Source organism: Patagioenas fasciata, chromosome 12, assembly GCF_037038585.1.
Source record: "Patagioenas fasciata isolate bPatFas1 chromosome 12, bPatFas1.hap1, whole genome shotgun sequence".
NCBI lineage: Eukaryota > Metazoa > Chordata > Aves > Columbiformes > Columbidae > Patagioenas > Patagioenas fasciata.
In genome coordinates this window covers 23,643,631-23,669,619 of record NC_092531.1, presented here as the reverse complement: position 1 = coordinate 23,669,619, position 25,989 = coordinate 23,643,631, and the positions used below count along the sequence as shown (strand labels likewise).

The window sequence follows — 25,989 nt, the reverse complement described above, 5'->3', positions numbered from 1 at the left end:
CTAAAACTTGCGCGTCTTGGAGCTGTCAGGTAGAAAACCCCACTAGCTGATGGCTGTTGGCCACCCGGCAACCCACAGCGAAAGAACGAGGCCAAGAGAAAGGCGGGCTGGGCCCGGCCCGGCTGCCGGCAGGAGCACGCGTGGGCCGGCCGCGCTGTGCCCGCCACAGCTCCCTTCGCCCCGCCGGGCCGGGGCACTCGGGTGGGGGCGCGGCAGCAGCGGGGTGTCCGCCCCCATCGGCCGCGGCGGACGGAAGAGGAAGTGGCGCCTCTCCGGGAGCCGGCGGCGGTGAAAGGCTCCGTGGGGCGCGGGGGGACCCCGAGCCCGGCCGAGGCTCTTCCCGAGCAGGCGGCGGCTGAGGACCATGGGGGCGGCCGGGCCGCTGTGGGCCGCGCTGTGGGGGCTGCTGCTGGCGCCGGTAAGGGCTGCGCTGCTCCCCCCGCGGGAGGCGCCGCTGCCTGGGCCGCGCCGCTCGGGCGAGCGCGGGGAGGCGGCCGGGCCGCTCCCCATTCTTTACCGGCTGAGAGGCTCCGTCTGTCTCCCTGTCCCCTGGAGCCGCTCCGTGGCGGACCCCCGGCCGCGGGCACGGGCCGGTGGGACTGGTGTGCGCCCCCGGCTCCGAGCGCCTCGGAGGCGGTTTGGTTCCGAGGTGTGTCCGGCGGTTTCCGGCCTCCTGGCCCTACCTCCGGCAAGGCCCCGGTTCCCCCGCCTCCCGCTGCCCCGGCCTGGGCTTCGCTCTGGCGGGTTTGGATAATGAGCTTCCTGCGTGCCAGCGTAGGCAAACACTGGTGTTGTTTGCAGAGGTGTTAAAATGAGGGCGCTGAGGGGAGCCTGGTGTGTGTGTGTCCTGGCTCTCAGCGCGTTCACCATTGCGGTTCCTGTATGGGGCTGCTTTGCAGCTTCTCTGGGCTCACAGGTCGCTGCTTTCTGTCTGATGGAGCAGTGACATGGGAAAGCCAGAAACCTCTGTGACCTGCATAAACAGTATGAAGGGCATATTTACATTCAATGTTGCTGCACCAAGTTGTTTTGTTGTTGGAGTTTGCTTGTTTTTGATGTGATTTTTACCTTGTTTTGGTAAGGCAGGGTGCAGAGTACGTTCCTGTATAGGAAGTCACCCCTGGGCTTGCTCAGCAGGAGCTGCACAGCAGTTTGCTGGAGCCTCGAGAGCGCCTTTGGGTGAAGTAGCTTGTGTCTCCCTACAAAGTTCTCCCTCGCTGTTTGTGAGCCCCACATAGGCATGGTCAGTTGTGCTGGGCTTTTCTGAAGGGTGGCTTTGCTCCTTAGCCCAATGGTTTGCAGCTGCTGACAAGGGAAGGGGCTTCACCTGCTCTCCTGTAAGACTCCATGGCCTGCCTCCTCCTTTCCTCTGCAAATGGAGCTGTGGCAGCGGTGAGCGTTAGACCGGGTTGTTCAGCCTCAAGAACAGTGTCTGAGACTAACAGGGTGGGGAGTTAACGCTCAGGAAGGCAGTTGGTATTTGGGAAGGACCGCTGCTGCGCTCTGAGCACAGGCACCTGGGTCACAGTGCCAGGACGGACAGTTTGTTGTGGGGCCGCTGGCACAGCTATGGAAATGATGCTTGTTTTGTTCACGCTTAGTTTTTTCCTACTTTTTAATGTTTTTGTTGTTACTTGCTGTGTGCAAAATACTGTACCTTTGAGTTTCCTGTGCGTCTTATCTAGACGCTGTGATGGATATTGTAAATACAGCCTTGGTTTGGTCTCTGTGCCCCCTGGTTCATGTAACTTCCAGTATTCTGTGTGGTGGGATCACCAGTGCGCTCCAAAGCTCAACAGTCAACCCAAGTTTATATCCCTGCAGCACAGGGATGTCTTAGGAAAAATAAGGATTAAGAGACAGTATGAGATGTCTTCTTCTCTACCAAAGACAAGGAATTATACAAGAAAAGCTTAAAGGTGGTAAAGGAAGGCAATATGATGGGAGAACCACCTGTCAAAACCAGGAGGACATTTGTTTGAAGGTGAGAGGCCACTGGGAATTGTCTGAACCTGAAGTGAAAGGAGATGATGATGCCCCTTTAGGTGAGGACGGCTGTCACGTCTCTCTGCCATGTGGGAACATTTGTATGCTGGAGCAAGTCAGCCTCTGGTAGCAGGTTAACCTGTTCAGGAGCAGTTTTGTGGACATAGTCTTAGTCTTCTACTTAAGCAGCAAGATTGAAAATGTGCTCAGTGAGTTTTTACTTTGTGTGTATGCTGAGAGTAAGATTTGTTCTAGACTGTTCAGCAGCACATCTGACTCTAAGGCCGTGTACCCAAACTAGTAGCCCTGGTGTGTTCTGAAAGGATACAGAAGCAATTACACAATGAAAGCTCAGCTGGATGCAACAGGATTTCAGTGGGAATGTTCCAAGTGAGGTGTAGCGTGTAGCGTTTCTCATCATCTTTAAGTCTGGTGAGCAAGAATTGTGTTTCCTGACTCATCCCAGAGAAGGGAAGCGTGCCAAACAAAACATGTGTATCAAATAAGCAAGTAATCCCTCCTTCTAGGAAGACTCATGCTCGTGTAGCCTTAGAACCTGATTTCCAGGAACCCAAAAAACACATATTGTTCTACTTCATGAAGCAGAAAGAGGTTTTAGTGGATGGAAATATCTGGGGTTTGTACCTGTTGGAAGTTTTATTGCTTTCAGTTTGCCGTTAGCTTAGACTTTTAGGTGAGTGCACTTAAGAGGAAAGCTTGGTAATTTTGGTGCTGATCATAAATCATGGAACAACTTATTTTAGCTGATGGGTGAAGAACCGTTACATGTTAAACAGTTAATGTGCTGGGGCCCTTTGACACAGTTTTCCCGGCAGATGTTCACGCGCTGTGGCCGGTATAATGGATTTCTCTGAAGAAGGTTTTTTGCTATTCAAGCCAGGCAGACATAAACCTCCGAAACAATATTGTCACATGTTTTTCTTTTCTCTCTGGTTCTCGCTGCAGAATACTGATACAGCAGCCTCTAAGGCACTGTTAGTGATTAACATTGTACGTATAGACATATATTTGGGCTTTCCTCCCTTATCCCTGCCTACTTCTAGCTTAATATCCTGGTGTTCTTTCAGACAAGCCTGGAATTTACTATGGGATTTAATTTTTTAAAAAATCTATTGATATTTCCTGATATTTAGGTCGGTTTCTCTCTCAAGAAAAGCAGTTGAAATAAGATCATCTCCCATTTTTTTTAAGGTGTTGCTTATTTGAGATACAAGGTAGTTTTCAATACTTTGCATCTGTAGCTACATCTAATCCTTATGCTGTTCATTTATCCACTTTTATGAGTATATTAGTGCTTGGGGAGAAGAATACATCCCTAAAATTATCAGAAATTTTAAAATTCATCTGTATTAATAAATAGCAGAAATAAGATTACTCCAAGTCCCTCATGTAATATGGGGAGACACCATTATTTCCTTAACTATACTAATTTGTCTTACAGTACACGAGTTGATCTTCATGTTTACAGTTATTTGGTAAAAAATCTTCTAGGAGTTGCCATACAATACCTTTATTAGTAGAGGAAATTCTAGACCTCATCTTTTGAACTTTATTTATGGACAACACCCTGGTTTATTGCAGGTAGCGGCGGATGAGGGGATCCTGCACGCTTCTGGGGATGGGGTGTCCCCCACGACCAAGGATTACTGCATCATTTACAATTCTAACTGGGTATCTCTTCCGAAGAGCCTGGACAATGCTGTAAGTAGTTCATAATCATATCCCCTAAGAAAAACAGAATGCAATATGAATTTGGATCAGCTATAACTGGTCTTCAAAATGTAGAGTTAAATAGGTGCAACATTGAATATTTGCCTTTTTGGGTCGTGTCCCTGCCCACCCCCACAAGATCTCTATAGTCAACAGTTCTATACTTTAAAAAAACAACTTCTGAAGTTGACGATTTTGATACTCTCTCTGTGCTTAGAACTGGTTTTAAATATATTTACATATTCATCTGATATAGTTCATCTTTTTCTTCAGGTGTTATGAGTATGTCCAGGTTTTAGAGTTGGGAGTAAAACTTCTGTTCATTTGTTTACAAAATGTTGTAAACGTGTGAAACGGTTTTCACATATCAGTTCCTGTTTGATCTTCTGTTTAATTGTCTTGAAAACGTGATGGAATAGGAGATTATCTGGAATTTATCATCATGCCATATTTTCTGAATGTGTTCCTATGAGCCAAACTAGGCTGTGAGGTGGAAACAAATGTTCCTTAGGAAATGCTTTGTGTTTGGAAGTGATCAAGAAGTCTTCTCTCTGCCCCCTCCTGTCAGTCATTAGCAGATTAGCTCCATATAAAACAGTAAAGATCATTTGTCAGCCCAAACATCTTTGCTGTGCGACTTTGGCCACTGGGATGTCTTGACTAACTGAAGAAAACTGACACTAATTTAAAAATAATTGTCAAGATGAAATTCAACTTTGAAATAAGGACAGATTTAACAAAAATATTTTGTAATAAGTAATACGTTGTCAGGCTTGTCAGCTGGTTTTGAACAAGTATTGTACTTTAGAGCTCTGGTCATGTTGTATCCGTCTTTTGTCTTGTGAAGCCTGGAAATATCAGAGCGTACACTGGCTTCCCCAGAACTATGGGCAGTGATTTTCCTATATAACCAGTTTCTTATTTTTAAGTTACAGCAACAACTGTTGAAGTTGTGTTTAGAAACAGTTGTAGAAACTACTGCTCTGATTTTATATACCTGAATTAATGATTCCTTTCTCTTATGTCTCTTTCTGGCAAACCTCAAATTAGAGAGCGTAGCATGGTAATGTCTTCTAGATTAGTTTGCAGCGTCACATTTCCTATTTGCATCATGTTCTTCTTCTCCCTCTTCTCTGCAGACTTTCAGGGCTCTGGAAAACCTGACTTCTACGGTACTCTGCAATTCTTCCGAAGCTCCTTCTGGCCTAATGAAGGACAAAGCAGTTGTTGTGTTGAGAGGAAACTGCACTTTTTTGGAGAAAGCAAGAATTGCACAAAGTTTGGGTGCTGCAGTGCTCTTGATTGCCAGTAAACCCAGGCTGGTAAGTTAGAACATCTGGTTTTCTTCTGTAGTGAAATAGTGTCTTGTCTTTTTGGTCTGATGCGGTGTTGTGCAGATTTAGCTGAGAGAAACCCCAAAAGCAGAGGACCTGGCAACGTGTGGGATTCCGGCACGAGTTGTTAACCTTCCCCACAGTCTGTGCCGGTGTGAACCGCTGTTCTGAGAGCAAGAGGGTCATTCCCACTTAGCCCTGTGCAATGCTGTGTTCTATCATCTAAAAGTATCTACAGCTGAATTGTATTTTTAATCTGTTCCATGTTTGGTTTAAGTACATCTGTTTTCATTAACCTTTTGGAAAATGGGATGAATGAGATATTAATATTTTTTTTCTTCCTTCGAGTACAGTGAAATTGAAAGGATATTTTGCTTTTAGGGATCTAACCTGCTTTGCAAATAGACTCAATATACTTACCACTGACACTTTCTCTTCTAGTCTCCTATTTCAGATAACAAGACTGATTTTGAAGATGTGACTATTCCAGTTGCTCTTATAAGATATGATGACATAGTAGATATGCAGCTGGTAAGTAATATAACTTCAGCATGTTACTGTTTGTATAAACTTAGGCTTTTGGACAAATAAATACAATAATGTCAGGTCAGATGTGGATGTCTGCCTGATTTGAATGTGCATAGATACTACTTACACATGAGGATGGATATTAAGTCATGGAAATGCTAGTCTTCCTAATTCAGGTTAATTCGAGAGAATGATTACTTAGAACACAAAGAATGGGAAACATAATACCTAACTGGAGGAGGGGGTTAATCTTAGAAGTATTCCTGTTAAACAAGATAAGCAGCCTTCCCATAGCCTTGTATACAATTGCAGATGCCTGACCAGGCTGGATTTTGAGGAAGGTGTGAGGGCTTTTTTTGTCCTTGCCAGGTGATGAGCTCTCTCTTTATAGAGCGGGACAGCATCTGTTACAGAGCAATTAAGCAGTATAATTGGAGTTTCTGCCGTTGAGTTCATGGTGAGATGCCAAGCGTCTCATTAAAATGTGGTAGTTGTGGTACCTCCTCGATTTTATAAGCAGGGGAGTTTGTTTTGGGGGTATTTGGGGCTGGTTTTCCTTGACATGTAGTATTAGGATACAGAATATTGCAGAGGGTTTCAAATAAAACAGTATATTTTATGTACAGGACTTTGTTTTTTTAATGTCTGTTCCCATTAAAGGTTGGTTCTTGCTGAGCATTGACATGACTGAAGGTCTGTGATGACTGTCCTCAGTCTGTCATAGTCTTGATGAATACCGTGTTTTGATTTGAGTTGTCCTCTGTCTTGAAATTCATTCAAGTTAGACCGTTGTTGTTTGCTTAGTTGGGTGGTTTGAAGATATATGCTACTAACATGAAGGGAACCAGGGCAAGGTTTGATCCATAATGTGTTCTTGATATTCTCTGCCCCACTTTGTTGCCTGGTGCTGCTTGTGCTGCTGTGACGTAGCATCACTCTGCACAGCCATAGTCATTCACCCAAGTAACTCTGGTAGATGAGTGTGCCAGATGGTGTCTCATGCTGCTGCTGAATCAAAGAATTTGGTTTTGTCTTTGCCTTTGTCAAAGCAGTGAGGATCTAGACTACAAGTGATCCTTTCCTAGTTCTGATGTAGTTTTTGCCAAAGCCTTCTGTCATGTTGCTGGTAGCTGTTGTTTTGAATGGTATGTGCTGCTTAGAAGCTGGCAGCTGTTGTATTCTTCCTACTACAGTTGCATTTCTGTTATAACTCTTTTGAGGCTTTCAGCTTTCTCCTTTTATTTAGAAGAGAGAGACAGCACCAGTTGGGTGGTAGTAAGGTTGTGTAAACATTCTCTGTACTTTTTCATAGAAGGCTCAATCCCAGTTAGCTGTCACCATTTGAGTCAAGTATATTATGAGCCTTGACAGTTATGTTCCACTTCATACCCCTACGATAGTTCACAAGACCTTAATTTTCTTTCTTGTTTTCTTAACTTCCATAACTTCAGCCAAATTAACAATTCTGACTTCTTTAGCCTACAGTAAGGTTAGTAGCTGTAATTACATCATTCAGATGCCAAAATGAACCTGCTTTCTTCACATATGGCCAGTGTATTCCACTACACTGCTCAGGTTCCCATTCAGCCTCTCCACTGCCAGTGTGATCTTCCTGTGGCCCAGCCTCCCTGGCCTGTCGTCTCCTCTCTTGTTTTTATCCCACATGCAGGCTGTTAACAGATCTGTTTTTCTGCTTCATCTCTGGCGTCTGTTGTCACTGCAGGATTGGTTTAGGTGTCTTGGCTTACTTTGACCACAGCAGCAAACCTTTCTTCCCTACCACCTTCCATTTCCTATCAAATTATCATCCTTTGTTTCTTAAATCTCACCTTTCAGTCAAATGGAAGCATCTTGGTTTTGCTTTCTGTGATTCTGGGGGGGCATGAAAAGCTTTTGGGCAAGAGGCACAACTTCTCAGAGATAATAGAAAGAACTACTATTTTGTCTTGTGATATCCCTGTGTTTCCACAGCATTGTTGTTTTCAAACATGACCATCCCGAAAGTGTTGCTTCTTTACAATGACCAAGGTAGATATATGGGATCTCTTGGGCAGTAAGTTGAAAACATTGTTTTCTCTCAGCATTGTGTAGGTTAAGAGCACGAAATCACGATGTGCATCTTGTTGGAAAATAAGCAATATAATTAATTTGTTGTCCTTATGAACCAACTTTTCTGTTATTTTTCAGACACTTGGAAATAAAGTTAATGTGACTCTGTATTCGCCACCGTTGCCGGAGTTTGATTGCAGTATGGTTGTCATCTTCCTAATTGCTGTGTTTACAGTGGCACTAGGAGGCTACTGGAGTGGAGTAGCAGAGCTGTAAGTTTGTTAATGGAACTGCTTAAATTATGTGGGCTACAAATGTAAAAACTGTCTCTATTATTAGTGAAAAATTATGTTCTTTTAGGTTGGCAGTTTGAAAATTGGAAGATCTGGGTGTGAGTAGCTGCTTTGCCATGAAATGCTTGAGCGCTGCAACCTTTGAAAAATCACTGTAGGTTTTTGAGGAACTTTGAGCAGTAGGTGGTAACAGTCCATGGGGGATCATAGCTCTTGGGAGGAGGAATGAGTTAAGATTTTGAGAAACTACCACATACTCTATAACTAACATCATCATACTCCAATATCCATGATATAACGTTGATATTTTAATGACACCTTTAAAATCCAGTGATCCAAGAGGTTTGTATGTAGTTGTATTAATATGTAGTGTCTGCATTGGCAGGATCTGTACAATTGCTCGCTCCCAGCTGGCTGTGCAGCACCCTCTGGGATGTCCTTGCACCGCACTCCTGTCACCAGGAGCACTGGGAGTGCGGTTTGGTTGTGTCTGGGTGGCTCCAAACAGTTAAAGTCCAACCAGGCTTATCAGCTTCAGCTTTGCCTGTTACCTGGTGGTGTAACAGCGGCTCCAGGACCAGGCAGGGGCGAGGAGGCAGCAGCAGCCCTGGTGCAGGGAAGGGGTGCCAGTGGAAGTGCAGAATGTGGCCAATGTGGGGAAATGAGAGGGTATTAGGGGCTTTGCACTGTGCTTGAAGGGCAGGTACACAGCTTGGTTTTGTGAGGTGAAGCACACTCGATGCACCGAACTGGTTTTAGTCTGGGGTTAAGCTGGGTGTTGCCGGCCTTCCAGAGCACGGTGTTACTCTGCAGCATTTCTCGGGTGTGTGCATGTGCTAAAAGGGCCGGTGTGCGTTGGTACCTGGGGTTCTCAGTGCTTTGCCCCCCAGAACAGCAGGGAGTGGATCGTATGTGATAACAACAGCTTCCTCTTTCCCACTAGTTATGCAAATCCGAGTGATTTTTAAAGAGATTAAAGAAGAAGGGGGGGAGTGGTGTTTCTTTTTTTAAAGGTTGGATCTGATGCTGCTTTTTTACCCTGCAGTGCTATAGGGTGTGGCTGCGCTGAATGCTAAAATAACTAAATGTGATGCTGTGTCCCATATGGAAACTAGCTAGATGTAATTATATTAAACTTGTTAAAGTGCGCTTTCATACATCTTGGGTGAGCTTTATTTTTTTTTTGAAGCTGCTTATTCAAAGCATGTCCTCCGAGAAGGTGATTAATCTAACAAAGTACATTACTCCTGTGGGTTCTTCTCTTCTGAAGGAAGCCGTTTTGGTGCTGAATTCAGCATTTTGTAGGTTGGTCCTGGGATTTGTTAGGAACACGCTATCTGATGGGCAAGTTGCACTACTGTTTGTACTAAAGAGTACTAGGGCTATCTGCTCAAAGAACAAACACAACAATTTAAGGCTCCTTATTTTGCATGGTGAGGTATAAATATGGAGTATGTATGCGCAGAAATCTTACTCTCAATGAAAATCCCCAGTTACACCCCCTCTCTTTCATTTACTCTGTAATTATGAGGGTAAAAGAACTAGCACTTAGCTTCATTCTACTAACAGGAATGGGTTTTGCAGACACTTAATGTCTGTTAGTGGAGTTTGGGAAACAGTCTGTCATTCCCATTATTTTGATTTATCATAGATGAGTTTATCCGATTAACTACATTTAATGCAAGAAATTTTGTGGTTAGAGGTGATGTGCTAATAGAGTTGAGTGTGCATCCTGAGAAGGTGTTTAAGAGTTTTGATATATCTGATTTTCCTCACATAGATCAGGGTTTTTACTCTTTAAAGACCACACAACTGGAAAGGAGGGCAGTTAATCTTTTCCTTGTGGTGTATGCTGCCTTAGAAGTGCGTATCTTCATTAAAAATTGAGAGAAACTCGAAGGATAAGCATACGTTTTTTCTGTAATTTTTAAGTCTAATAATGGCATGAAGGATTAAACTGAAATGCTGTGAGTCTAAATGCTTTATAGCCAGCAGTTCTGGTCATAGTGAAATGTTTTCAGAATCTGTGTTTGTTTTCTTAAAACAGTGAGAATTTGAAAGCAATAGCAAGTCCTGGGGAGAGAGAAACAAGGAGGAAGAAGGAAGAAAATGTCACTTTTACCCCTGTGACAGTTATCTTGTTTGTCGTCATCTGTTGTGTCATGCTGGTCTTACTTTATTTCTTCTACAAATGGCTAGGTAAGAAACAATGGATATTCCAATTTCACTGATTTTTCTGTGTGATCTTGTTAGGTGTCTAAGTCTGGAAAGCTACTTTTCTAAATTAAAATTAAGTTTGTAATTGTTCTCTACACGTGTGATTGGAGGGTTCACAAGATGTAGTTGCTACTTAAAAAGAGGGAACTTTCTTCTACTCACTTACAAAGGGCTGCCTTGACAGCCTTATTCTGAAGGAAGTAATGCAGAGGAGAGGTGACTATTGACTACTAAAAAAAGCACATTATACATGTTGACGTTCTTGCGTGGCAATGGTAATTTAGTAGTATTTAGAGTGAAAACTTTTGTTAGGTGTTGCTGTATTATCATTCAGTTTGTGGCTGCAGTGCACTAATTAAGGTGAAATGGCATTACCTCAAATGTACTTTGGTGTGTTTGATTCCTGTTTGCTATTTTTTTCTATTGTATTTTGTCGCTGATTCCCTTCTCCCATTCTTTTTATTTAGTTTATGTTATAATAGCAGTCTTCTGCTTGGCATCCGCAATGAGTCTGTACAACTGTCTGGCGGCACTAATAGGAGAAATACCATTTGGGCAGTGCAGGTATTGTACACCTTTCAATTGTTATAAACATAAGGTTTCTTTCGGGTATTTTCTGGTTGCTACTCAAGCTATTGTGAGAATATGAGAAGAGTTTAGTGTGGGGGATTTTTACAAAAGAAAATTACAAGCTTCTTCAACAGATAATAAAGGGACCTGTAGCATAATCAATAGTTAAAGTAGTGGTGTGGGAGATTTGCTGCATTATCTTTATTTTAAAGCATTGCCATGATAAAATTGAAAAGCTCAGCTTGGCTGTCTGAGCTCAGTTTTACAAAACTCTGATTGCCCGTTTCCTTTGTTCACCAAGGAACCCTGTGAAGGGGGATTCTGCACATACTGTGTTCTCCTGGGGTGGGAACGCTGAGTAGTTTCCAACTCTTAATGGACTGTTTTAAGCAAGTACTATGCTATAGGCAATAGAGGGTTTTTTTCCCCTCATGTTACTGTGTATTGTACTTGTGACAGACCAAGTTTTAATGTTTTCTTGTGAAGTAACACATTGCTCATGTCCTCTGTGGTAGAAATTAGTGGCCACAGTGTAACTCAGGCAGTGGGTGATCAGTATACAGCCAGCCTCTGCTTATTCCTCCAGATTAAATATCCCGCAGGTATTAGTGAGTATGGGAATGTTCCTGTTTTCTTCCCCTGTGTCTTCACTTTAAAAACCCCTAACATTCAATGCAACAAGTTATATATATATTTTTTTTTTTTCCCCAAAAGAACAATGCTTATAGGCTTGAAAGCTGAGGATTATGTTTGCTTGTTGTTTAGTACAGCACATTAATGCCAGATGGTCCAGTAGCCCATCAAAGGTAGAGATCAGGTAGAAAAACCAGCAGGTTTTGTGTAAAGTGCAGGACAGGCATTACTTCCATTACTTATATCGGTTCAAGAACTGTCTCAGAAAATTAAGTAGGCAGTGGAAACAGATATTGGTTCACAATTTTGCAATGTGTAATTATTCCATTTTGAATCTTGTATTACTTGTCCTAAAATTGATTTTTACCACCACTACCCCTTTCTGCAATCATGACTTGACCATCCCTCACTGACATAGTTCTGTTGGCATAATTGTTACATGACAGAAATGGATTAAATAAATTCATCTTCTTGCTGCCCTCCCTGGATGTGTTTGCTGAAACAAGGAATGACCATTTATCCTGGTTTATGCTGGGACAGAGTTAATTTTCTTCCTAGTAGCTGGTGTGGTGCTGTGTTCTGGGTTTAGAATGAGAATAATGTTATTAACACACTGAAGTTTGGGTTGCTGAGCGGTCAGGGACTTTTCAGCCTCTCACAGTGGCCCTGCCAGCGAGAAGACAGGGAGTGCACAAGGAGCTGGGAGGGGACAGAGGGAACAGCCGAGCCCAGCTGGCCAGAGGGATATTCCATACCATCTAACACCCATTTTGGGTGTGAGCAACTGGCTGTGTGGTGTGTAGCTGCCTGCTGGCTTAAACCGCACCGCCATCAAAATCCAACTCAGCTTAGCATCTCTGGGCACATCTTTAAGGCAGCCTGGAGAAGGAAGGACTGCAGTCCTAAGAATAATGTCGCTTGAGTCCGGGTGGAACAAATGGGCAAAGGTGAAGCCCTCAGTAAGGGAACACCACCTCAGTTTAAGGACTTGTGATAGCACAGGCATCTGTTTTGGTTATTGCAGGCTTTATTTTTAAATGTAATTATGTTCTTTTAGGATTGCGTGTGGCAACAAAAGCATTGAAGTGAGGCTTGTTTTCCTTGCTGTATTCTGCATAGCAGCAGCTGTCGTCTGGGCAGTGTTTCGAAATGAAGATAGGTAAGTGATGCATTCTGACTTGAAAGAGGAACTGTCATTAATGAACTTCCCATCGTGTAGTTAATCACGGGACATGGCATCCTTCTAAACTCCAGTACCGATTTCAAAAAATCATGAAATAATTTATGAAGCTTAACAAGCATGGGAATAATAGAGAACAAAGCTATACAAATGAACCGTGTGGTAATTTGGAGTTTCAAACAATTATGAAGATGAGGAAAAACTAGCTTGATCGCTAATGATTGCTGCAGAGGAGAAAAGCGCAGAAATAGCATAGGGTCTTCCTATGGTCCAGTGGAGCACAAATACACAAATATTACAGTACAATCCTACGTAACATCTGGTGCCAGATGTCAAGTAGAGCTTCCAATCAAATGAGCAATCCTACACTTGAACACCAAGGCCCTGTTTCAGCCTCTGTTCAGCTCATTTTCGCTGTAATACGCTGATGAAGGACAGTTACCCATTTATGATCAGAGCCTAGTTGTAAATTGACCATCTCGAAACTAATATTTTTGTGGGTTTGGTAGCAATACTTCCTAAAAACTTATTTCTCACTTTCCAGTAAACTTTGCGATCTTGCTGTTTCCAGCAAAATGTAAAATCATTATTGCACTTAGATTCCAGCAGTAATTTGAACAATATGTAAAAATGTGTTCTTATTTTTAGGTGGGCTTGGATTTTGCAAGATATTTTGGGAGTTGCTTTCTGCCTCAACTTTATTAAAACACTGAAAATGCCCAACTTTAAGGTACTGTAAGTTGCTTACCTTAAGAAAGCATTCTAATGCCATGAATCTGTGAGTTTAGTAGGTTTTCAATCCTCAAGAGATACTTTAAAACAAACAAACCCCCTTACTGTTTTTAATAATTAATAAAAGAAGGGAATCCTGTTCAAAATGCTGTGCCAGAATAAAAAGGTGGGCTGGGGGGGTGTTGTTCTTTGTAACAGGGTGATACGGTAATGGTACCAGAATCTAACTGTGCAGTCCTTGAAAACCTACGGTAATACTTTGTTCTTTTTCGCCAGTCCTGTGTGATACTTCTAGGCCTTCTCCTTCTGTACGATGTGTTTTTTGTCTTCATAACACCATTTATCACAAAGGTACGTCTGTGAATTTATCTTTAAAATAAAACCAAAAATGTTGTCTGGCCATTAGGGCAGCATTTTTGTCAAACAGATTAATGTTTTCAATATTCTCGATGCAGAAACGCTGACTTGCTTTTCTTTTTCCCCATTTAAGACAGCAGTGGCCCAAATTTTCATCTTGCATTGCTTGTAGATATAATGCTTGTGTAGGTGCTATAAATGTTGTTAAATGACTAAGTTTCCAGCAGTCCCACATAAGCTGTCCCCAATTTTGTGGCAGAGTGATGATGAGAAATTCCTGCCCTCCAGTTTTGTTCCTCCTTTTGCTTTCAACACCCGTATATTGGAACGAGCGCTCGTACTTTCTGCGGTGCTCATTTGCAGCGTGGTGTGAACTGTTTGCAAGCGTATCTCCTTTTATTTTGAAGCAGAAAAAGCTGACACGTTTTTATCTAAACTTCCAGCCACATCTGGTGGATTTGTCATTTGGTTTTCTTTAAAACAGCTCTTTTAGGCTGGACTATGTGTTTTTAATGCAAAGCAATGTGGTGTTGTAGAATACTGTATGATACTAGAGCCTTCCTTTTGATATTCTGGATTTTTCTAATCCTGAATCATAAGATGAAGTACAAGCAGTTTTTGGTGAGCATGGTATGAATGGTTTGGTATATTAACCCACTAACTTTTGAAAAATCACCTTGATTTCAGAATGGGGCGAGTATAATGGTTGAAGTTGCAGCTGGTCCTTTTGGAAACAGTGAAAAGGTATGAATAGTTGTCTTAGCGTGTGCACCATACAAATACTGACATTTTGTAGCTAATTCATAGTGTGCTTTTCAGCATAACTTTCTCACAAAATATAGCCAGCTTCTGCTGTTTTCTTTTAAGTATTAAATACCTGTTGACTTGGGTTTGATCCTAGAATGATGGAAACTTGGTGGAAGTCCCTACTGAACGCTCAGCTCCCCATGAGAAAGTAAGGATTGTATTTCAGATACTGGATTTTTAAATGATTCCCTCTGAAAAGACTATTCTTTTGGGGAAAACCTGACTGTCCAAATTTCTCTTCAGGGCCTGGATATCGTTGATCAATACTCTATAGTTAGGTTAATAATCCAGATTTGTTATTATATGGTTAAATGTTGTTTTAAACTTTTTATTGTGTGTGTGTGCATATTACTTGTAAATCTGAAATTCCAATTTCCCTGTTGCCTTAAGCTTTATCCACTCTCTGTGCTGGTTTCTGGTTTTTACTTCAGGTTCTACCTGTTTTGAAGTTCCGCATTAACAATAAATTATCTTAAAACTGTTCCATGTTTAAGCAAACAAACAAATATAAAATCCAAAATGCCAGGATGCTTTAGAACAGATTTATGTGGGCTTCTGAAATGCTGTTTTACAGTTACCTGTGGTTATTAGAGTGCCTAGACTTGACTACTCTGCATCAACACTCTGTGATTTGCCCTTTTCATTGTTGGGTTTTGGCGACATTATTGTCCCAGGTGAGCAAATGTTTTTTGCAGTTGTAACTTACGATTAAATATTTCGGTTTCGATTCTCAACTGATTTATATTAGAGTTTAGTTCACAAAGTAATTACTAAATCCAAAAAATATGGCAGTGCAGAATGCAACAAAAGCCACAATGTAAGAAAACTTAGGACATTGTAGAACACTTAAATAGTGAAGTTTTTGCTTTTCTGTTGCACTGTATTGTGTAAATACAGGTCCCACAGATAAATCTAGTTGTCAGTATTAATTAAATCTCATAGAAATCTCACCGAAAGCAAGTATTCTGTAAGTTCATAGTGTTTTCATATCTTAGACTACCTAATAAGAGGTGAGGTAGCACAAAATGTATTATCAAGTTCTTCCATCTTTCTCAGAAGAGCTGGATTTGGTGTAGTTGGAGTCTTGAGCAAATGACTTGAAGTCGGGCACAAGGCACCAGCCCGTGAGCAGCGTGCTCCCCCTTCTCCTGCCATTTGTACCGAGGCAAAACTGCTGAATGTTCAGAGCGAGCATTAAAACCCTATCGAAGTATTAAAACAAGGCTGTTACTCTCCTATATTAGTGCCTCCAAAATTGAAAGTACCACGATGTAATTAGCCTGCTTAAAAAAATGAAGCCTTTTAATACCAAGCTCACTTGACTCGTATTTGCATTATGATTTTGATTTTCAAGACTAACCATAGGCTTTCTTAAATTGGTTCTTTGCTTTCCTGAAATAAATGGGAAAAAGATAACAGAGTAATGGGAAGTTTTACTATATTTTTTTATGCTGCTTTAATTTGGAGGATTGAGGAGAAAGAAATTAATGGCTAAATATTAATCCTCTTTCTTTTTTATCTTCAAGGGCTTCTGGTTGCCTATTGTCGAAGATTTGATGTTCAAACAAGTTCATCCTCTATATATTACATCTCCTGTACAATAGGTAAATCGTGATATTTTGGCACTTAATCTTTATGCTAACTCTTTATTAAATGGCAGAAGTAGATTGTTTTCTTCAGGTAAATGTTCAATGTTGTCAAGAATCTCTTAATCTCTTTAATGTGCCTGCCCGTATTTAAAGTATTTGTTACGGTAGTCAGTTGGTTGAGAGAGCTTGCAAATACAGAGCAATTATATTATCCAATTATATTAACAAGTAAGATATTGCTTTTAAAACAATAATAATTCTGGCTCACTAAATGATTTAAAAATTCAGCTGTTCTTGATTGTGTATGTATAAATATCTTTTTATAGCTTATGCCATTGGTATGGTGCTGACTTTCATTGTCTTGGCATTAATGAAGATGGGACAACCTGCTCTTCTTTATCTGGTACCGTGTACACTCATTACTAGCTCGCTTATTGCTTGGAAGCGCAAAGAGATGAAGAAGTTCTGGAAAGGAAGCAATTACCAGGTAGGCTGGATGTCTGCAGTATTTTGGTTTTGATTCCTTGGAGTGTATGCTTCTCTAAGTACTTGGTATTAAATCACCACAGTCCAATTTTTGCTAGTTTTAATGTTGGTTATCTTCTGGAACAAATAAGGAAAAATAGTCTTTACTCTTAGCAGATCTTACCCTAGTAGTTGAGATGACAGAATAAAGCTTCAGGGAGATGAAACAGCTGGTTCAGTACTCAAGAGAAAAAGTCATTTGTTCTGGTTTGTTTTCTTTGAAAGGTTTTATTTGTGTTTTAACATCCTTCAACTATCACCTTGATGTGGTATAACATGAACTAAGCATGCAGATTACAATCCGCACTAGTCCTGCATTAAGAGACAGTTCAAAAAAGTTCATCAGTTAGGATTCTAGAAACTTCCCATGCATCATCATCATCGGGATTACATGGAGCATTCAGCAACAAAACAGCTGGGTGCTTACAGAGCTGTTTTCTCTCGCAGCACACGCTCTGTGCACACTGCCTTGGGTATTCTGCATTTCCCCTGTGCTTCTCTAACACTACCCAGGAACTGCAGTCCTTAAAATCCCTGCAGCTCTCTGCCCGTTGCTGTGTGCGCGTTCCCCCACAGTTGGCTGGTAGTGCCTGAGTGTGCCATTGTGACCCAGCATTTATTGAGGACTGATCAGATCGCTCTGAATTTGTGTGAGACCTAAAATCCCATATGGTTTGAATTGAGCAGCTATCGCCTGTATCCAGGCTGTGTTGAGCTCGGCTCATAGAATGGGTAGTTGGAGGTGGGTGATAGGAAGTTGATCGTGGAAAGCAGCAGCTCCTGCTTTTTCAGCTTCTGGATTGCAAGGTTGAAGTGGATCAATGGAAGTCCAGGTGATGGTAAATCTTGTAGAAACTGCATCACGCAGCTCCTATAGCATGATCAGCTAAATGCTGCCATTTGTTGAGTTAATATTCAATACCTCCTTCCACTGGAGGGTGGCATGGGATGAAATTACTCAGGACATCTTCAGCTTTAAGTGGATACCCTGTCTTTTTGTCTACAAAAACAACTCCTCTCCTAGGTCCAGTGAATAGAAATGTTGCTCTGTAGGTCAGGATTAATTTGGCTTGCTATGTATTTATATACGAATGGGTTATGTTTGCCATTCTAAAATAACCATTGTTGCATATACGAAGCCCAGTAACTCTGGGACTGTTAGGGAGAAAAAGTTTTGTAATTTGTTTTCCTCAGTTGAGTTCTGAGTAAGATTGGCCTAAGTAAATCTGGCAAGTCGCGTTAGTGACAGCGAGTTCTTGCATTTCTCATAGCAAAACTCACACTGGGAAGAATTATGTTGCCATAGTAGTTATTTCACATCCTTTCAACTGGTTTCTTGAAGGATTAAAACTGCTCTGAAGTTCAGCTTGTTTTGAGGTCAGATTACTTCGTTTCTGGCACAATTTAAAATATTCATTTCCACCCCCACTCTACCACCCCTGGGTTAGATTTATCTGTGATTGAACACCTGTGTGTAACTTTACTAACTCCTAGTTTTCTTCTTTTTGAAGAATATTTTTCTATATTTTTTCCCGGAGAGTGTTATTCCGGTTGCTCTCTCAGAATGCTGCAGTGCTGATCTTTCTTGTGTCTCGTCCTCCTGCCATAAAGCTGTAGTTTGAACTGTGCTTACTGTACTTACAAAGAAACATACACACACAAACCCAGGGTTGAAACCGTCAGGTTTCAGTGCTAATTCTGAGGAGAAAAAGAGAGAAAAAGGTGACTGAAGACTCTTTTTTGCTACAATGATGGTAACTTGGACTGGAGCAGAGCAGCCCCATGGACAGGGGTGCCCACCCCCTGTAGAGATTTGGTGTCCTCATGGGAACCCATGAGCCTCACACACTTGGTAGAGCAAAGTGCCCCAGGAACAGGGGCACCGGAGCATTTACTGTGTAGCAAGGCACTAAACTTCAGGAATGCTGCTGTTTGATTATAGCCCATTAGTTAGCTTTTTGAGTTTTGCCTTTTTCTGACTTTTATCATGTATGATCTTAATAATGCAATGAATTTTATTTAGGTATCGGACTCCTCCAGGACGCCTTTGCTACAAGGTGTGATTATGGCCTTCTTTTAATGGAACTTTATTAATCATCTTATGATTTCTTTTTTTCCCCTCTGCTTCCTCTTTTCATTCGTTTTTGCATATAGCTTCTTTCTAATTTTTCTGAGTAATTCAATAGAAGAGGGTAAAAGTGAAGGCAAGCTATAAATCTGGTTTTATTAGGTTTGTTGGGGTTTTTTTTAAAGGAATACAGCAAAATTTTAAATAAAATACCAACGATTCCCAAGCCTGCCTTCAGGCTTGTCTCTATATGTCTATAGAGACATATGTCTATGTCTCTATAATTTCCCAAATCCTTAGGAGTGTCTTCATTTAGAATTGGTGTTAGTTCCTCCACTGGTACCTACATAGAAGCCCTTCACCTAATTTCTCTGTGCCACTGTGTTGACATGAAAACCTGCTCAGTGCTCAACAACAATTTTATTGTCCTCTTTTACAATGTTCAGCATTATAATTTGTCATGGTGTCTCCAGTCCCTCTGTCATTGTATTACCTGCGAGTGTCCTTTATCCCGTGCTGTCTGCGGTGCTTGCAGGGGGATCGGGAGCAGGACTCAAGGATTCAGAGCAGCGTTTGTGGTCTTGCTGCTGCTCAGCTTCCTGACGGCAGCCGGAAGGTTTAACCTGAAGAGGCTTTTGCTCGTGACCGCTGACACTGATGGTATTTATTTTACCTGTCAGCTTCTCAAGCACAGCATGGAGAGAGCAATGCAAGCTTTCAAATTGCAGCTTCTTGCAGAGCTTAAGCATTTGAATATAATCTTGAAATTATAGTCGTCAGTCTGGAATTATACATCTATTTATAAAGTGGAGCTTGTCTGCCCTATACACTGCAGACAATCTCTGTCTTAAATTCTGAACTAAAAAGTACTTTCTCATTAGCTTCTTTCTTCTAATAGAGAGTACTTCAACAATTTAAGTCTGATTAAGAAGCTTTAATAATAAAGAAATGAGAGAAAAAACCAAGAGGAGGTTAGGAAATGGGAGGGGTTGAGTGCCAGTTAAAATCAGATGGCCAGACTGTATTTTTATAACCTAAAATTCTTCCATGCTGCCGTGTGCACTCAAGTTCTTGGGTAGGATGGTTAAAAGCAGTATTTCAGTTTGTGCTTTATCCCCATGGGTAAAGCTTGACTCCCCCACATAATTCTGATGCCCCAGAATTCTTAGGTGAGAGCATTTCTGTGTAACGATGCGGCCCTAAATCCTGCTTACGCTGTGTGTGGCTTTTTTATGGAGCTACTCAAGCTGTAATGAGTTGCTGCACAGAAAAACATTTCACTGAAGCACAGGGATTTCTTGGAAGACCAACATACCCATTTCCTACCGCCATATGGGCAGTAGTGCTGCTGGGAAGCTCATCATAAAGGTTTTTCTAGGTTTTCTGGTTTCCTTATATTCCTTGTGTATGCCTGCATGGTAAACTATTTTCATGCTTTTTCCCAGTTAATGATTTAATTTAAAAATACATCAGTGCAATCTATGAAATAATTTTATGAACATCATGAAACATCTAGTGGACTAAGGCAACTTGATCGAATAGTCTTGCAACCTGTTAGAGTTTGTAAATTTGAAGTGTTTAGCGAGCTTTTTTTATCTCTTTGAAATAATAAATCAAGAGGTTTGTTACACGCGTGTTACACTGCATGCACCTGCTGGTTAGAACTGCAGTTTAAAATCACATTTTCAGACACGTGAAGATTCATCGCTGTAAGTTGTTAAGAATTATGTGAACGCAACGTCATCAGAGTGAATCTTGCAGTCAGGTATTTGTTCTTCGTCATCAGAGTGAATCTTGCAGTCAGGTGTTTGCTCTTTTACAGAGAGAAGTTTGCATTGCCATTTCTGGTTTGGCTCTGTGTGCGATTTGTTTAAAAAAATACTATTATTATTTACTTTTTAAAAAGTTTTTAATAGTTGACGATGTTAGGAGACAGGTTAAACGTGCTTCAGTGACAAAGCTATCTTGACAGTCCTTTTTAAAAACTGTCAGGAATTCAGATGTGGGAGAAAAGCTGCTGAATCTCTTTGACTTTAAACGTTCATCAGCTCTCCACAGCGCACGGTCTGATTCCTTTGGCTCTTTCAAGGCTTGAAACAACAGTTTTGTCCCGGATTTTTGTGTGGTGCCTTCATCTTGCTGCTGGCTGTTGTAAAGATCCGTGCGGCTTCTGCTGAGGCTTTGGGGATGGGGTTGTCCTGAGAGAACCTACAGTTGAGATGCATTTGTGGAAAAAGCTGCTTAATGCAATCTGACACTTTTAGGAAAGCGTCTGTTGTCTTTGACTTCAAGTTGTGGACAATCCTTCTGTATGGTGCAGAGATTAGAAATGGGGTGAGGTGGCTTTTTGGAGGGGGATCTTCTAACATTTATGTCTATCAAAATAACCCCAAACACCCATTATCCTCTACTAGCCATTTTGGTCTTAACTTAAAAATCTGATATATTAAGCAGAGGCTTTAAAATTCAAATACAGGAAGTACCTCCAGCAAAAGTACATTTTGTGCTACTTACCTAGTTGTAGTATTAAGAGAAGAACCTTTGACTTTGGGATACACTGAATCGATGCAAACCATGTTAACTTTTCCTTCTGGAAGCATCTTGTCAATTTAATAGGGAAACATTTTACAAAATGCTTACCAAAAGTACCTGCGCTACACCAGCTGTTAGTGCTCCCAGGGATGAAGGAAGGTCCATGGCATTACTTGATGGCAGGTAGTGCTGTGTGGGGGTTTGTTGTTGTTTTTTCCCACTACAAATACTTCAGTCTTCATTCAAAATGGCAGTTTGACTTCTGTAATTGTAGGCAGTGTTTATTTTTTGCTTTGGGTGACTTGATATGAATTTGTCAAGGATGGTTCTAGACACACGGAAGTGAACGCAAGGTTGTCGTTAACACAGGAGCTTCATATTCCCTGCTGGGCTGAGCGTGTGCTGCTGCTGTTCTCAGGTGCATTGGCAAGATTAGTGCCTGGATTCTGACACAGGAGAGATGTGAAAGACCTTTCTGGGTATAGTCAGATGAATACCATGGCCACTAGGCTCTCCTAAGCCTTACCCAAGTCACCATGGCTGGTTTCGGAGTTGGAACAGTCATCTCGGCTTACTGCATGACATGCTGGTGCCTCTCGATTGGGAAACAGCTTGTTGAAGCAAACCTGCTTTCGATGAGGGATGCTTGTGTACCTTGCGATGACACAATTGTGTTGGTGTAAAAGAGGGCCATGGCAAGAGAGGTTAATGGAACTACTCTCTTTGCCCTACATATAGAATTATACCCCACCAAAATGCCTATGACACTGCAGTGTCAGAGCCTGGCAGCGGGTGTCAGCAGGACAAGAAAGCAGTTGTGTCCTCGTGGCATGGAAGTCCACCCAGCTTAGACCCCAAGCAGTGAGCAGCTGTTTTACAGAAAAACAGGGAGGCTTTCTCCTCCTAGGCAGGATGTCCCGCTATGGAAGAATGTATGTGGGGTTTTCTGCCTTTTGCTGCAGAAAGCATTAAGCCTTTGTCCTAACAATCCTGCCACGCTGGGTGTAGCAGCTCCTTGACATGTTCTGCTTTTCAGCATCAGTTTTACCCCTTCTGTATCTTCTCTCAGATGTCAAAACTGTCCAATGCTTGGCCTCTTTCTAATTATGCGTAATTCTAAAGCCCTCACACTGATGGGTCTCGGTTTGCCATGCTAACAAATATGTGTATTACCTCTGTAGTTTATTCAGTGCCTTGTCCCAGGGAGGAAAGCTGAGCCTTCACTGCCCTCTAGGAACACAGCAACAGGCAGGGAAACAGGAAAAGTACGACGTTTTCTTGTGCTATTCAGGTGACCTAATCCGTTACATTAATTGGAAAGCATAATCAATCTATATAATGATCTGGTTTAGATTCTTTTCTGTTGTGGGACTTTACAATTCCGTTTCCTTTATCCTTTTTAAAATAAAAGGCAAATTTACAAAGAAATGTTGCCAATAGAGTTAGTCGTTACTAACTGTAAGATAGTCACGGAACGAGAAACCTTGTCGTTTCTGCTCAAGCTGTTGCTTGCTACCTGAAAATGCCAGGTAGGCTCTGAGTCTATTTCCAGTTCTCCAAACCGTGTCTTTGAAAAATTTGCTTAACTCTAATGGGTTTTTTTTGTTCTCTGTATTTAATAATTGAGACGCTTTTGACTCATAAGTTTAATTTCATGTAGAGGACTGGATCCTTGTTTGGAGAATACTTTTGTAGTGGAAAGCATTAGCTGAGAGAGCTTTGATTTGGCTTGAATGCTTTTCTGATCTATAGAGAAATTCTCATCTGTGCGCTGCTAAAATGCACTCTAACGTGTTTAATTATATTTCTCTTAGCTAACAAATACTTTGGACCAATGGGGGGGAAGCAGATTTTCTTTATAAAGAACCATATCTCTCTCTATTTTTTTTTAGATGATGGAACACCTCGATTATACAGGAAATGAAGAGAGCACAGCATCAGCCAGTGAACAGCCTGGAGGACAATAGCACGTAGGATCCTGATTTCAAATAGTACTCAAACTTTCTACAAGTGAATTACAGTAAATTGGGTGAAGTTTTACAATAGAGTATTTCCTACTCTGTGTAAAAGGGTTTTCTACTCCCACATCTATATTTTTATGGAAAATATTAATAACATAAAAGTAATCAAAACAGACTTGCATTTTTACAGGCAAACTATAGCTAGTAAAACCGTGCCTTATTTCAATTGAAATAAAAGGATATTTTGTATGTGATTTTCCAAATGTGTTTCTATACAGTATATTTTTATAAAAGTTTCTTGCCCTTATCAGTTTGACGCATTAAATGTTTTCTTAATTTTGATTAAGACTACTCAAGCTTCATTTAAACAAAAAATGTACAGTACCCTTCATAGGATTCTTTTCCAGATTTTGTATGCAAAGTTGGATGCTAATGTGACTGTAGCAACTAAAGAATGAAACTATAGTTCCATTACTACAAGTAATTAAATAAACAGTGTGTACATTAGTCCATGTACGCTGTAAGCCATAAAACAGATGATGGGGCAAATTCAGCTTGGGGTTGTGAGCTTCCCCCCTGCTCCCCTTGTGGTATCAGTGGTTTATGCCTTAATTGTGGAAATTGCTAATCTTTGATGCAAGTCTTTGGATGATATACATCACCCATTTAAAAAAATAAAAGGGGGGAGGTACTTGTACAATGGTCTTGGAAACTGGAGTGCAGCTCCTCGAATAGTTGACAAACAAGATGGTGTGCACGGCAAGTGGGATTTTGTTCAAAAAGTGCTATTTGGGGATGGGAAGGTGTGTGAAATGTTCTTCTCCTGCCCATTGAGACCAGGCCTGTATCTGTGAACTCCATTTGGCTGTGGATCAGTTCAAAAGGACGGGGGAAGACAGGACAGATCTTTGTAGCTTTTGCATCTATACAATACTTTTGTTGTTGTTGTTTTTTTGAAACTATTTTTGGAAATTCATTGCAATTGATAGACAAAACAACAGGTTTGAGTAGCGCTAGTAGTGCTGTGTTAGTTAAGGCCAATGCATGTGTTTAACTCGTTTAATCTTAATTTGTTTTAGCTTTTGAAGACTTGGAAAAGGAGAAATAGTTTAAATCCTTAGTTTGCAATTAGAAGACTTTGAGTGTGTCACTTTTATTTTCTAAGGAAACTGCAAATTGAGGGGGATTAGGCATAGAAAATGCGTATAGCCGTAATGCTAGTTCTTTACACCAAAGAAAATTGGAGAAGGCAACAAGAGGAAACCACCGAGTTCACTTAGTGCTAATGTCAGGTAGTCATTAAAACATTTTTCCTATTCTTCACATGAATGTCATTCCTATAGCCAGTACAGGTTCAAGAACCCCGGGGAAAACAAGCGAGTGAGCGCACGCCGGGCCATGGCAGCGCAGGCTTTCCTGCCGCGCCTCACCCAAGTGCCCCCGTGCTCATCTGAAGGTCACCTCCAGACATTTATAGCTAGTTAGGGGCAGGTTGGCTCGGGAAAACGTACCAGATTACATCTAGTTAAGCTAGATCTACTTTGGAAATATGCTAATCAAGACCATGGTAAATCTCTATTGGCAGTTAACAAAGGCTTACTGCAAATTCGCCGCTTTACGTAATTTATGTCGAGTTTAAACTTTCATTCCCAAGAGCCGGGAGCAGACAGACTTACAGCCTGAGTATCAGTTGCTGCTATTCACACAGACTGACTGTGGTGCCAGTTGGTACGGGTAAGGTAACCGCCTTGTTTGCTACTTCCCTAAGAAAACAGAAATTACGCACACTTCTCATACGTTAGTAGTTGCCTCTCTTGACTTTGTTAACCTAAGCTTGAACTGAGAGCTTCAGAATATCATGGTCTTGTGCACCATTTTAATTTGACTGGCACTTAATAATCAATTACAGTATACCTCAGCGTTCCAATAGCAGCCTGAAAACTCTTCTTCTGATGTGTCGTCATGCTCTTTGACAAGCCAAACATCTGCTGCAGTTCAATGGTCATGAAGAAGTTTCTGGAAATTCCTGAAAGAGATACAGAAGTCATAGCTCAAAGTCATGCGCTACTCAGTCCTCAGCAGCTTTGCAGATCTATGTAATATGACTCCTTCTTCTCTTTCAAATCTTCCGTGTGGAGGATTTATTAAATTTTCAGCTATACATGAATAACGGAATCGGCATAAATAAAGGAGACCTTTGGCAGCAATGTATTCAGCAGCTGGCTGTGGAAACCCTGCCTTGTTCTGTGCCTAATGATGCTCCATGCCTGATCATGCCTGAGGTTTCACGCGTATGTGCTGCAGTTTAATGGGATGTAAACTAACTTTTTTCTTTCAAACGCTTAGGTGCTTTGTTTACAAAAATTAAGAATGGAGTTAAAAATTTTATATAAATAATAGGTTAGTATTGACTACTGAAACGAGTTTTTTATAAGTTCAGTAGAACTGATTGCAACACTTTTAGCGATTTTTGAATGTTTTTGATATTAAATTTGTTTGGGTTAAACACTATGTTAAAAGCCTTTTTAGTCATACTTTAATAGAAAAATCTCAGTATTTCCTTGTATGTTTACTGACAACAGCCCCCTTCCTTCTGACTCTTAAGTTATCACTTCAAGAATGTTATTAATAAATGTTACTTGGGGAAAAAAAAAAGGAAGTTGAGTAATTGCTTTGTTTGGAGTCGTCTTTTTCTTACTGTTAATGTTCGTGGCAAAACAGTTAACGCTTCATAATAGTAAGTAAATTAAAAATTCACTATCCATTCCCATGAGTGCATAGTTGCAGTTTTTATGCCTGCTGCCTGATGTGTCAGGTTAATGATGCTGTTTGTAAGCACCCGTCTGGTGCTTGGACTGTACTGCTACCATTTTTTTCTTTTTTTTCTTTCTTTTTAA

General features: G+C 41.2%; 1 protein-coding gene across 5 annotated transcripts; it reads left to right on the top strand.

Moving 5' to 3' along the window:
* Nucleotides 1–236: 236 nt before the first annotated feature.
* Nucleotides 237–25,747, top strand: SPPL2A (signal peptide peptidase like 2A). 5 transcript variants are annotated; one of them, XM_065847347.2, is made up of 17 exons: nt 237–418; nt 3,589–3,708; nt 4,857–5,039; nt 5,493–5,582; nt 7,767–7,900; nt 9,969–10,120; nt 10,606–10,702; nt 12,399–12,500; nt 13,170–13,251; nt 13,530–13,604; nt 14,298–14,354; nt 14,512–14,565; nt 14,992–15,091; nt 15,944–16,021; nt 16,333–16,493; nt 18,555–18,588; nt 23,024–25,747. In XM_065847347.2, exons 1-17 carry the CDS (start codon nt 365–367, stop codon nt 23,053–23,055), a joined length of 1,605 nt encoding a protein of 534 aa, XP_065703419.2. In that variant the 5' UTR covers nt 237–364; the 3' UTR covers nt 23,056–25,747. The 5 variants fall into 5 exon arrangements, with proteins under 5 accessions (XP_065703419.2, XP_071670176.1, XP_065703418.2 ...); XM_071814075.1 differs by lacking the exon at nt 23,024–25,747 and adding an exon at nt 22,313–22,496; XM_065847346.2 differs by lacking the exon at nt 18,555–18,588 and having other exon boundaries at nt 238–418.
* The last annotated feature ends 242 nt before the right edge of the window (nt 25,748–25,989 follow it).

What these genes read in the sequence shown, in the direction of transcription:
- SPPL2A (XM_065847346.2), top strand. Translation starts at nt 365, where the DNA reads ATGGGGGCGGCCGGGCCGCTGTGGGCCGCGCTGTGGGGGCTGCTGCTG. An exon ending in TGGAGTGGAGTAGCAGAGCT is followed by an intron (nt 7,901 to 9,968) that starts GTAAGTTTGTTA and finishes TTCTTAAAACAG; the next exon opens with TGAGAATTTGAAAGCAATAG. An exon ending in TAACACCATTTATCACAAAG is followed by an intron (nt 13,605 to 14,297) that starts GTACGTCTGTGA and finishes CCTTGATTTCAG; the next exon opens with AATGGGGCGAGTATAATGGT.